The 11,724-nt window shown below is 43.1% G+C and overlaps 1 protein-coding gene across 2 annotated transcripts in view; it reads right to left on the bottom strand.

Moving 5' to 3' along the window:
- Positions 1-283: 283 nt before the first annotated feature.
- Positions 284-11,724, bottom strand: part of LOC131689286 (probable E3 ubiquitin-protein ligase makorin-1) — a 14,804-nt gene continuing 3,363 nt past the window's right edge. For both annotated transcript variants that reach the window (XM_058974270.1, XM_058974278.1), the window contains one exon: positions 284-3,334. In XM_058974270.1, coding sequence (XP_058830253.1) covers positions 3,215-3,334 — 120 coding nt within the window. In that variant the 3' untranslated portion in view covers positions 284-3,214. The remainder of the gene's footprint in view (positions 3,335-11,724) is intronic.

The following is an 11,724-nucleotide window of genomic DNA, read 5'->3' as shown; positions in this document are numbered from 1 at the left end:
AATGAGGGAATTAAAAACATCGCTCCGGAGGAGGCTGCATTTGCATTGAGAACCAATATTTGTCCCAAAATCTCACCCGCGAGAAATTTATTCTATTTTCAGCAGCTTATCTAACTACTAAGTGGTATCGGTTTTTTTTTTTCAATCCGATTGCAAAGAAGAGGGGATTCGAAGATATAAAAGACGGTTCCGAGACGTTGAACAGCTTCTTACCACGTTGGAGAATTAAGTTGTTCGGTTCGGATTCCGTTTAGTTTCAAAAGTTGAAGTGAAAGAAAAACTATTTCAATGCTCTATCACATATTTTCCGTTTATATTTCATATCTTGTTGTAATGCAAATATTGTTTGTTCTTTTTCACTTGATTTGAATAATAATTAACACGTTTATAAAGTTTGTAACGACAGTGTTGGGTTAGGCCTAAGAACGCTGATTTTTCATGTAAGTTGTGGTTGTCGGTGATGGTGGTGGTGTGCAATTTGAGTCCTTCGCAATTACATACTGTGACTAATGAGAGTACACATACTATATAATGATAACAGGGTTTGATTTGTTGCGGCTATTTAGAGAACCCTTTTGCCTGAAAACCATCGAGATTCAATTCGGTTTTTTGATTTTTTTGTGTCTGTCGGCGACGACGACTGGTAGCCGAAACTTTTTTTTTGGGATATGGCGTTTGCGTGTCACGTGTCCTAAACGGTCCGATTGGGTATTAGTGCCGCGTGCGTAACTGACTTTTTGCAAGATACATTATTGGTAAATGAAGTAAATTAAAAATTGCAAAACAGTTGAATTGATTCGTAAACTTGTTTGTGGTTGGTCTAATTGTCATTACTAGTGAAAATTAGGTCAAGGCATGCTGAGACCCACTGAATTTTCAAAATGACAAATGAGCAAATGAGTGCGTTCAATGCCTCTATGAGATGTCATTGAATCGTATGTGATAAGCAACGTAGTATTACTAGTAATCATCTGGAAATTATTCAGTCTAATTCTGCATTATGACAAATGGATTTTCCGAACGAATTCGTTCGACTTTGTTGTCGTTATTGTTAATACAAATCACATTCGTTCAAAAAAGGATCCGTTGTAATGCATCAGGCTGTGTCCGTCCAAATCGGCTACGATGACGCAACAAACTGATTCCTGTCCGTCTTAGATGATGGAAGTTTGAGTTCCTTTTTAAACCTCCGGTTAACTGTATAAAACTAAGAGTAACTGCCACTTATTGACAGAGAATTCTGTCTTTGATCTGATCTTTAAAATAACTGCAAAGCCGTACACACGCGGGACAACGAGCAGCCACACTGTGACATCGATTCTACCAAACATGGTCGTAGTTTTTGTTTGTTCTTCACTATGTTCTTTTTATTTTCGATTAAGTAAATGTATTATATTTTGTTGCTTGTCCTTCCTGTAGTCAGCTAACATATATGTAGCTTTTTTTCTCTCAACAGGCTAGTGCCAAACTCACTAAAAAACAACGATAGTAGTATAATGGAGAAAACTGTGATCAACACGAAGGGTAGCGTAATTTCAGATTTAGAATTAACATACGATCTGTTGTTTTTTTTTTCTTTTGCTTGCTTACTTGCGTTACTAGAGTTGAGTTGGTTTCGTATTTTGATTTCTTTTTTTTTCTCAAATTGGGGAACAACATATGTTACAATTGTGTTACCATATAAGTATATGCAATATTCATTCCTAATATAGAAATAGATATTCAATGATTAATAATATTAGCGTGTGTTGAAGTCTCTTCTAGTTTCACTCTTTTTTTTCTTCTGTTTAGTTGTATAAACTTCTCTGAATCAAAAGTAAGGTATTCGATATAATAAGCTAGCACTACTTTTTTGTTTTTATTAATTTGCGGCTGGCGGCGTGCCCTGCTCTAGTAAAAAGTAGTGGACGCGTTTCCAATCGATGGTCCCTTTTTCTTCTTTGTTTGTTACTTTTATAAGTCTACTAGTTTTGCTCAGAGTAAACAAAATTCCACCTATAGTTGAAACCGTTGCTAGTTCAAGTGTAGGGAGTATTATCACGAAAGTTGGTGCCAGTGCGCGAACATGAGTGTGAGGTATTAATTCAGGTACAGTGACAAACTTTTTTTTTAAACATAAATTGAACTAACCTTTCTGTGATTGTGCTCTACTATGACGCTGTTAAAAAACAAGCACGATGGCCGGGCAGGCAGTGTTCGATATCAGCTCGTCTCGCTGAAAACCGATCTCTGTCAGTCGCTATATTAGGTGGGAAGGATTCTATATCTTCATAACACAAATTTAACCATTTATCCCTACAGACACGAAAAAAGCCTTAACTTATACACTCGAATGATTGGTGAAAAACAAATGCCTACAATTCAATCAAATATTCAACTCGCTTAGTTTTTGTTTGGTCCATCGATTTTCTTCGCTAGATTTATATTTTATTTTTCGACTCTTTTCTGTTACTCGAACAAAATAACTCAACCTTGATACACACAGTTAGATATGAACAATCTCGAAATTTGAACACAAAAAATTCAGTTGATATTTAATAAATTAGATTGACACACGAACGGAGAAAAAAATACGCCATCGAAAAATAAATATTCGTTTTGTAGTTGTTGTGGTTGGGTAGTAATTTCACAACCCCCACACACAGTGACATGAACAATAAACTGACCCATCCGAGCGAGGTTTCGTTTTTTTACTGTTGGAGAACCCCTCGTATTCGGAACAAAAAAAACCCGCACGCCGCCAAGCGGTGCCTAGCGTAAGTAAGTATAGCTGAAAGTGTATCTGTGTATATGTGTGTGTCTGTGTTGCGTTGTTGTTGCTGTTGTCGGTCGTGGTGGATGAATGTTTGCTCTACTCTCCACCGACCGTTGTGATTCCACTTCCAATATGGATCAAATAGACGAAAATACGATTATTATTACTGTTGCCGTTACGGTTATCGGTATTACCACTGTTGTTGTTGCTGTTGCTGCTGCTGTTGCTATTACTACTGCTTCCAAATAGTTGATAATAGTATAGATAGTGGTGGTAGTGCTGTTGTTGTTGATGTTGTTGCTGATGCAGCTGCGGATGGTGGCTCAGGATGCCCAAAACTGGCGGTTGCTGCTGGTGACACAAATTTTCGCGCAGGTGGTGCGCTTGCTGCTGCTCTTCTTGCTCCTCCCCTTCTAGCGTCAGCGGCAGCCGACCCGGCGGATATACAGAACTGAGCAACTAGCTGTCATAATAGTCGTACAGTTCCGACAATTCCGAATCCTCACTGTCGGAGAAGAAGGACGACATGAAGTCGTCCAGTAGGCGGCCACGCTGGTGCAGCACCTCACGGAAGAAGTCCTGCAAAGGGAAGGGAGTGTGAATGGAACGAGAAAAAAAAAACGTTGCAGATTGCGGATATCGGGCCGATTTTGGATGGGAGCGGTCGTCTTGTAGATACGTTCAAGTTGACTTTAGTCATCTTGTTTTCTTCGCAAGACCAATTAATCCGGTGAATGAAATGTGTGTCGTTGTATCGTTAAAGCACGTGACATTTTCAATGTTTAAGCATCAAACAGAATGGTCCGTCGCTGAAAAGTTTACCAGAACACGAAGAATAGTTTATAACAAGCGTCGTTGTCATGACAACTTTGACACGGTTAGTTGCTTCAAACGTTTTTGATGGATCTGCACGGAAACGAAAAACTACCTAAAATTGAGTTCCTTGGATTCAATCTCGTGGTATCGTGGGGGAACTTAAAATTAGGTAAACCGTGTTGAAGGTAGTTTCCATTTAACCACGGCAAAAATTACAACTCATTGATAGGTTTTTTATACTCAAATTTAAGTTGAATTTACCTAATTTTGAGTTCACCCCAAACAACTCAAAAGTACCTTCCTCCACGGAAGACCTCGACTGAGTCGAATCTCTCTTTTTGTTTTTGACAACACTAATAAGTGCAAAAGCGACGCACAACTCAAAAGTAAGTTAAAAGAACTTATTCTGCAGGTTGTTTTATTTAACCGTGTGGGTTAACGATGCACGGAAAAATAAAAGAACCCAAAGAATAAGTTCTTTTAACATACTTTTGAATTGTGCGTCACTTTCGCACTTTTTCAGTTTCAAGCAAAAACGACATAAGTACGGCGCTAAGAACTGTAGTTGATCGTAGAGATCCACTTTCGTTATGTTCTGGTGTGTTGTTGTATTATCTACCGTTACGTGCCTGGACGAGTGGTTGGAATCAACGGAGTACTTATCGCCGCGATGTTAAAATGTGAATTTGTGTAGTAAGAAGTTTGCTTTTTTGTTCTTTTGATTATGTTGAAGGGGGTCCGTGAGACCTGTCTCTAGTGTGGAGACTTTCCCACACCCTACAACAGCATCATTATGATTATTTCCCATCCAACTGACGTAGCGGATGTAAGGGCAGCAGATTGTCCATTTATTCCACGTGACACATTTCCGACCAGAATCTTAATATTGTATGGTCAAGTGACACTATCATTGTTTAATGCAGTAACGACCAGTGGAATGGGAGTAAATGTTGTGTTACATGGATGCATATGGAGGCAATTTTTTGTGTCACTAGCCTCCGTCACTAGGCCCTATCGAGTCCAGTCCGTCTCATTCTGTCGTGTCTGAGGCTACACGGTTACCTACATTCACCAGACGATGCCAGCTTAAGTCAGCTTGGTTGTGCACTGGTTTCATAGAATCGAGGCGATCATCGAAATGATAGATTCTACGAGTGAACGCACTGGGCCCAGTCACCTGTCAAGCATTTGTTTTTTTATAGTAAGGTTTAAAAAGCTTCAAACACCTGGCTTGTAGTGTATTGGCACTGTGTGGAACTCACGACTCACGTTCGCGCTTAACCACTAAAAACACTCCTTACTCTTTTCGGCCTTCTTCCTCATGAAACTACATTAATGTATCACTTAGTGGGGCAGAGGGAGTCGATGTACATTTGTCGCACCTCTTCCTTCTGTTCTATCTCGGAGCCTTACTTGGATCATGAAATGGCTCAATCTTTAAGCTTTGATTCAACTCTCGACTTTTATCTTGCTTCTTGTCTCCATCTATTACCTCACCATTTAGCTCTCGTCGCCGTGAGTCGTTTAGATGCTGATTCTAGGAGCCGGTCTTATCATGATCTACTCGGACAGTCTCCAACGGTGAACTCACCCTACTCCGTCAAATAGTTTCCCTACGAAGGACTTTCTATCGACTCCGATACCCGCTTCTTTGAGCCATTTACCTCCTAGCCCCTAGTCCGACTGAGAGTTCTTTGATAGTGGAATTTCTCTCGGTACCGGTGTTTGTTTTGTTAAGCCAATTAGTTCCATTTTTGTCGCGATAGTCCACGGTGGCGAACCGTACCCTACCGTAAATTACTTGGCTGTAGATTTCTTCCGATACCTTTGTTCGTTTCCAGTGAGCCAATTAGCTCCCCGTTCCGTTCCGTTCCGATCTACTCGATCAAGTCCCTGGGGGTGGACCTAGCCTGCTCAACGGGCCAGCCAGTAAGTGCTGAGTCTGTCCGGCGATTCCGCGTGGAGCTTAGCTTCCGATTCACTGGCGCCTCAACGATCCACTGCTAGATATTTGACATAGCCTATTCACTCTAATCCCCGGCAGTGGATCTAGCCGGCGCATGAGCTATTTGGTAGGTTTTCCAGGTCGGGCAAAGGGGTGACGAAGCGTGTCCAAACCGATGCAGGTACTTTCAGAAGCATCCGTGCCCGGACAAAAATTGCGTCAAATGGAAGTTCACCTCTCCATGCTTTCTATGCACTCAAGCAGACACAAATAGGATGAGTCGGTGGATCCACCTTCCTCAGCCAGAGTGATGCAGCTGCGATCATCCCGGAAATTACGCAAACCGCCTCCGGCGATATCTTTCCTTAGACACACGCGACACCAATAGCTATTGGGCGAAACGTGCTTGTCAACTTCGTCAGATTCTGCTTTGAGTTCAGCGCAGCAGCCCATGCTATACCGTAGTATTGGGAATGAGACACGCGCGGAGACGTCTCGTGCTGCATCTTGCTTCTCCGTTATTAAGCATGATCCTTGCCAATGTGTCAGTTATCCTCGCAGCCTTCTCACATACCTAGTCGATGAGGCTGTTGTAATTGACCCGGTCGTCGATCATCACACCCAAATGTTTCAGCGCACGCATCGGTGATATGGATTGTCCCCCGACACTGATCACGACACGCTGAATTTTTTACGGTTGATTACCAGCACTATCTCCATCTTGTGGTGAACCAGCTGCATCTTGACGTCTGCCATCCAGGTTTCCACGATGTCTATTGTCTCTGCCGTCAACATCTCCACCTCCTCAAGGGATTCGCCAATTATCGTCAGGAAGTCATTTGCAAAGCCGACGATCTGAACTCCTCTGGGCAGTTCCAGTGCTAACACTCCATTGTACATTATATTCCAGAGCGTTGGGCAGAGCACGAAGCCCTGAGGTACTCCCAGTATTTCGTTTCGTAGACCAGTACTCGATTCTGGAAGTAACTTTTCAGATTCTTGGACAGATAGTCCGGAACCCGCATTCTGTGCAGCGCTACGGCAGTCGTCTGCACGTCTATCGTTACCACGACGCAGTAGCGATTACCCCTTCTCTTTCGCTTCGATGCTTTCTCCGCGCTCGCGATGACTGTGCGGATGGCGTCCACCGTCGAGCCCCTTTCCGAAAACCGAACTGCCTCTGCGATAGTTCGTTTCAGCGTAGGTCGACAGCCTGTTGAGGATGACCCTTTCCAGAAGTGTATCAAGAGTATCCAGCCGGCATGTAGGCTGGACCCGGCGGTTTCCCTGATGTTGGCAGCAACACCAGCTTCTGGATACCATCCGGACCGGGAGCTTTCTTCGCTTTCAACCTTTTCGCCACTATGAAGAGGTCGTCGTTGGATACTCGATTGTCACCCTCCACGGCAATCTTCATTTTGTCTACGCACACTTCGACTGGCATCGTTGAATCCTTAATCCTTGTCAACACGACACGGTAAGCGTTGCCACAAGCGTAAGCATCTACCTCTCTGCACGGATCCTTGTAGCAGGTTGACTTAATAAGCACTATCTTGCGTTTAAAAGCGTTCCTAGCCGCCCGGAATGAATCCGATCTTGCTCTCTGAATGCGTCTTCTGGCTTTTAGGCAGGTAGCACCGGAAGATGCTGAACCTTTCGTTCCACCAATACGCCGGACGCCAGCAGTTCCTCCGCTCCATTTTCCTCGGCATTGTCACGTCACACGCCATCGCTAATGCTTCCGACAAGCCATCGGCATTCGAAATCGGAGCGGGGCTGTCAGCACGAAGTGCTTCTACAAAAAGATCTTTATCGAAGTCCTTTATTTTCCACTTGCGCTCGCCAGTTCTCACTCTCTGCGTTACAATGCAATTCCGCCGACCATGGATCGATTGGTGGTCAATATGTGCGTAGTGCTCGCTAACACAGCGCTGCACTGAGGAATGTTAACTCGATGATGGATTCTCATCCATCTTTCTGAATGTACTAGCGGAACCTTAGTTGCACAGCCTTACATCCAGGTTCGCCAGGGCTTCCTACAGGCTGTAACCTCTTGCGTTGGTCAGCCTTTCACCCCACTACATGACCCAAACGATAAAATCTCCTTCGTCCGACTAGCGAGTAGGTCCGATCCTACTGCTCTGATGTCCACCGTGGGGGAAGCATAACAGCTACATAAGAGTACGCCGTTGATCCTGGCGATCACGAAGCCTTCGTGTGTGTTATCCACCACTTCTTGGACGGGGAAACCGCCCATAGCTTGAATTGTCGCCATACCTGCACCATCCACCGCCCAGTTACCGTTACCAGGAGGAACACGTATGCTCTGCAATAATTGCTACGCCGCACTTTGTTTCTGATGTTGACTACCGCAACAATAGCTTTTATTTCAAAATGATTGAGATTATTCTGGGTTATCTCCATCATCGTTGGCCTGCCTTCGCCTTTTTGTATTCCGGGCATAAGAATTTGTACTGAGCAAGTACTTCTTGTTGCTTTCTGTAGTCTCTAGCAATGTGCCCCTTTTCCCTACATTTTCTGCACAGATCAGATCTGTCCGGACCTCCACTGTTTCTTACCAGACGACCGAAACCCAGGCACCTGAAACACTTCTCCGTTTGTTTAGTGGCTCGAGGGATCAGTCGTAATGAGCACACGGACCATCCGACTTTGCTCTTACCGGTCGACTGCTGGCGATAAGCTACTGTCTGTGTGCCTTCCTCAACCTGATTGACATCTGAACTTTCTTCAGGTTACATTGCTCTATTAGTGCGTTCTTCACTTCGTCTTCCATTGTGATCTCCAGATTTGTGCATTCGACCGCCGCTTCTTGAACTAAAGCACTCACTTTCGCTTCTCCTTCCACCGCTTTTGCCAAGAGTTCCCAACAGGTCGAACTCTTGATGAATGGATCCTTCTTCAGCTGGAACAGCATCTCATCTTTCTGAGCGCGCCTGGTTCGTACTACGGTCTCCCCTAGCTCCTTCAGCTTGGGATCTTCTCTCATCCTTTTAAGGATCACAGCGTACGTCATACCGTAGTTTGACTAGAACGTCACCCGTATATCTCTCCTAGCTTCTTTCTTCTTTTCATCCTTTTCTTTCTGTTTTTTTCCCTGTTGTTTCTATGGTTCACTATCTACTCTCCATTTGTCAGTTGTTTCGCTGTCTTTCACCGACCTTTTTGGGAAACCCTCCTTCTCCTCACCTGGTGTTTCCTTTATACTTTTCAGTGAATGAGAATACCGATCACCCTTTGGCGTCTCATAGACTTCTGCTACTTCTGTAATCTTCAATGTCTTTTCTCCAGTAACGCAATCTGTTCGCTTCGCCTGCTATTACGGCGAATTTGATGCTAATCACTAGATCCCTGACCTGTCCGTGCACGTTACCCTTGCTTTTCATGAATTCGCAGAGCTCTTCGATTGTTTGCCTCAGCTTCGTCACTTTAGGCAACCCATTAGACAGCTCTTGGGTAATGCTTGATTTCGGCGCGCACGCCTGAAACCCCTGGTTTGTCACCGCTCATTCCCGGTATGGTCTCCCAGAGCTGCTCTCACTGCTGCTGCTGCTGTTGCGGCTTTATTTGAATTGATCGACTTGCTGGATCGGAGACCTCGCTAGCCCACTTTTGGTGAACGGGCTTACCACACTTGCTCAGTTAGATTTTTTTAAAATTTTTGTTGCTTTTGTCTTCTCCTATGCTTTTTGGGTACTAACTCCAAGCTGCTAGTAAGTATTCGCCTATATATGGTCCCCCTCCTAAGAGGGGTAAATATGTTCTATTAGTATCCCGCTTGACGAAGTCCCATCCAAAGGATTGTGATCGGGAATGTTAGGACGCCAAATATCCTTCTATCCTAAATTTCCTAGCGTTATTAGCAGACTGACCAGTAGTAACATTCTTAATCTAGGGTACAAAAACATCCTGTAGAACCTTCATGTATACCACGTTGAAGACTGTCCATAGAAACATTAGTTGGAAACTTGGTTAGCATGACGACAGGAACCTGACTACGGGCTGGTGGAAGCCATCTGTCAATCCTTCTTTGGTTCACCTTTCGATCGCGGTAAAAAAAATTATCAGAGAAAATGATTAAAATATTATTAAGTGGATGCTTCAACTGATTCAAGAGTTTTTAGCTTTCTCCGATCGCCGTGATTTGTCTCAAAATTAATGAGTTGACTTCTGCGTAGCTCATACAACACATATCTTAGGGTTTTAGCCATTCCTCGTCAAATTAAGAAGGTCGAACACCAAATTTCCTGTGCAATTTCTTTTTAATCGTATTCCTACTTTTTTATCCGGCTCCGTGCAGTCGAATCTCTTCCGAATTTCCCAAGCATTTTTCATACAACACATTGTTCTTCCCGGCCGAACTATCTTCTTTACCGATTGTTCTCTTGTTTCCACACCTGTACGAAGCTTCACACAGGGTTGTTATTGTCTCTCGTACCGCGCTGGTTCCTTTGGATTAACGATAGCGTGATTGTTCTTTCCTTTTGCATTCGCCTTTTCAGCGGGGAACATTCGACCCTTTCCAAAAGGAACCAATGCACCACACCATGTTCGCAAAACTTTTGTTATTCAGTAGAACTCTAGAGGTAGTAGATTCTACTCGGATCATTTGGCCGCCACACACTTTTTGTAGAGGTCCCCAGCTTTCTGATATTGACATCTGATTTTGTTTCGCTGTCTAACGGTCGCTTCCGTCATCGTGTAGATCAGCTTTTTAGTTCACCACGAAGTGGAACGTTCCGCACGCATTGATTCTATCTCGTTCGGAACCACCTTCAGTTCACCGAACGCCCGATTAATCTTTTCGACTGATCCTAGAATTTGATTCACATTAATAGGATGGTCTTCTCTACGAGCGAACTCTACCCAGCGGTAGTTCTTTGATGTCTGTTGCTCTCTTTATCGATAGACTTCGCAGCGGATCCATAGTGTGTCAAACGATTGCACGACCGACCACTAAGAAACCTTTCTGACTGGGACGAATAGCTTAGGAGGCCAGCGCCGTATCCTCTGAACCGCTGGACCAGACATTATTCCGCCATTAGTGTGAAACGAATTGTTACATAAATCAAAAACTACATATCAAAAAGACTGGCAACTCTGTCCAAGATCTGGAGACAGAAACAACAACGCATCTTGCGCGTAAAGGTGGTACTTTTCATAGTGATATACGCACCCATATGAACTTTTACATTGAACTTTCTACAATCGTACAACAGGAGTCTGGGTCATTTGGCATAAGGTTATTTAGCATGACGAACATTTGGCGTAACGGTTACCTGGCATAATTTTGAGAATTGATCAAACTGAAGGTCATTTGGCATAATTTATTTTAACTCCAGAATAAAGGTCATTTGGCATAATTTCTAATTTTGCGCAAGATGACGGTCATTTGTTGTAACGGACATTTCGCATGATTTTGAGAAGTGATCATACTGGAGGTTATGTGCCATATTTTTATATACAGGGAAACGGGCAGGAACTACTTAAGGTCAAAAATTAATTAGTTTATTTTTCCTTTACAAATTAATAAATAACATTTATGCCTAATGTGGCTACACCACATCGCTTCAAGGATCACAGGATTGCTTGCGAGGGGCCGCCGCTTCCGACTGCGGGTCGGCAGCCAGCTCGGATCCATGGTCTCAATTATGCGGCAAATCCGCATTACACTGGCATCGCCCCAAGCGCTAGAGTAGTTTAGCAACCGATGATTCAATATATGTAAATTCATTCAAAAAAATTTAGCGACATCCAGAAATAATAAACTTAACTATTTTTTGGATCGAACAATTTATAATTCGAAAAACAGCTCATGATATAAAGAAGGATAATTTTAATTATTGTAACGCTGCATGGAAAACTAAAGCTCACTGGTGCCCAGTTAAACTCATTTCGGAACCGGTTCGGATTTCTTAATGGAGTCATTATGGACTCCAAATCAAATGCAACAACCGATCTCGACTCAGAATCGGTTGTTGCATTTGATTTGAAATCCATACTGACTCCATTCAGGATGGTTTGACTGGGTGATCGTTTGTCCTTAAACAAACAATCCATAATTTCAAAAATGACCCAAAGGTTAAAACCTCTATAATTTAAAATAATATTAAAAAAACTTCTTAAATTTAAAATGTAAAATTATTCATAAAATGTATTCACTCGAGCTATAATCAATCATAGGTAACGG

Source organism: Topomyia yanbarensis, chromosome 1, assembly GCF_030247195.1.
Source record: "Topomyia yanbarensis strain Yona2022 chromosome 1, ASM3024719v1, whole genome shotgun sequence".
NCBI lineage: Eukaryota > Metazoa > Arthropoda > Insecta > Diptera > Culicidae > Topomyia > Topomyia yanbarensis.
Note: the sequence above shows the minus strand (reverse complement) of the source record. Positions and strands in the feature narration are given on the sequence as shown.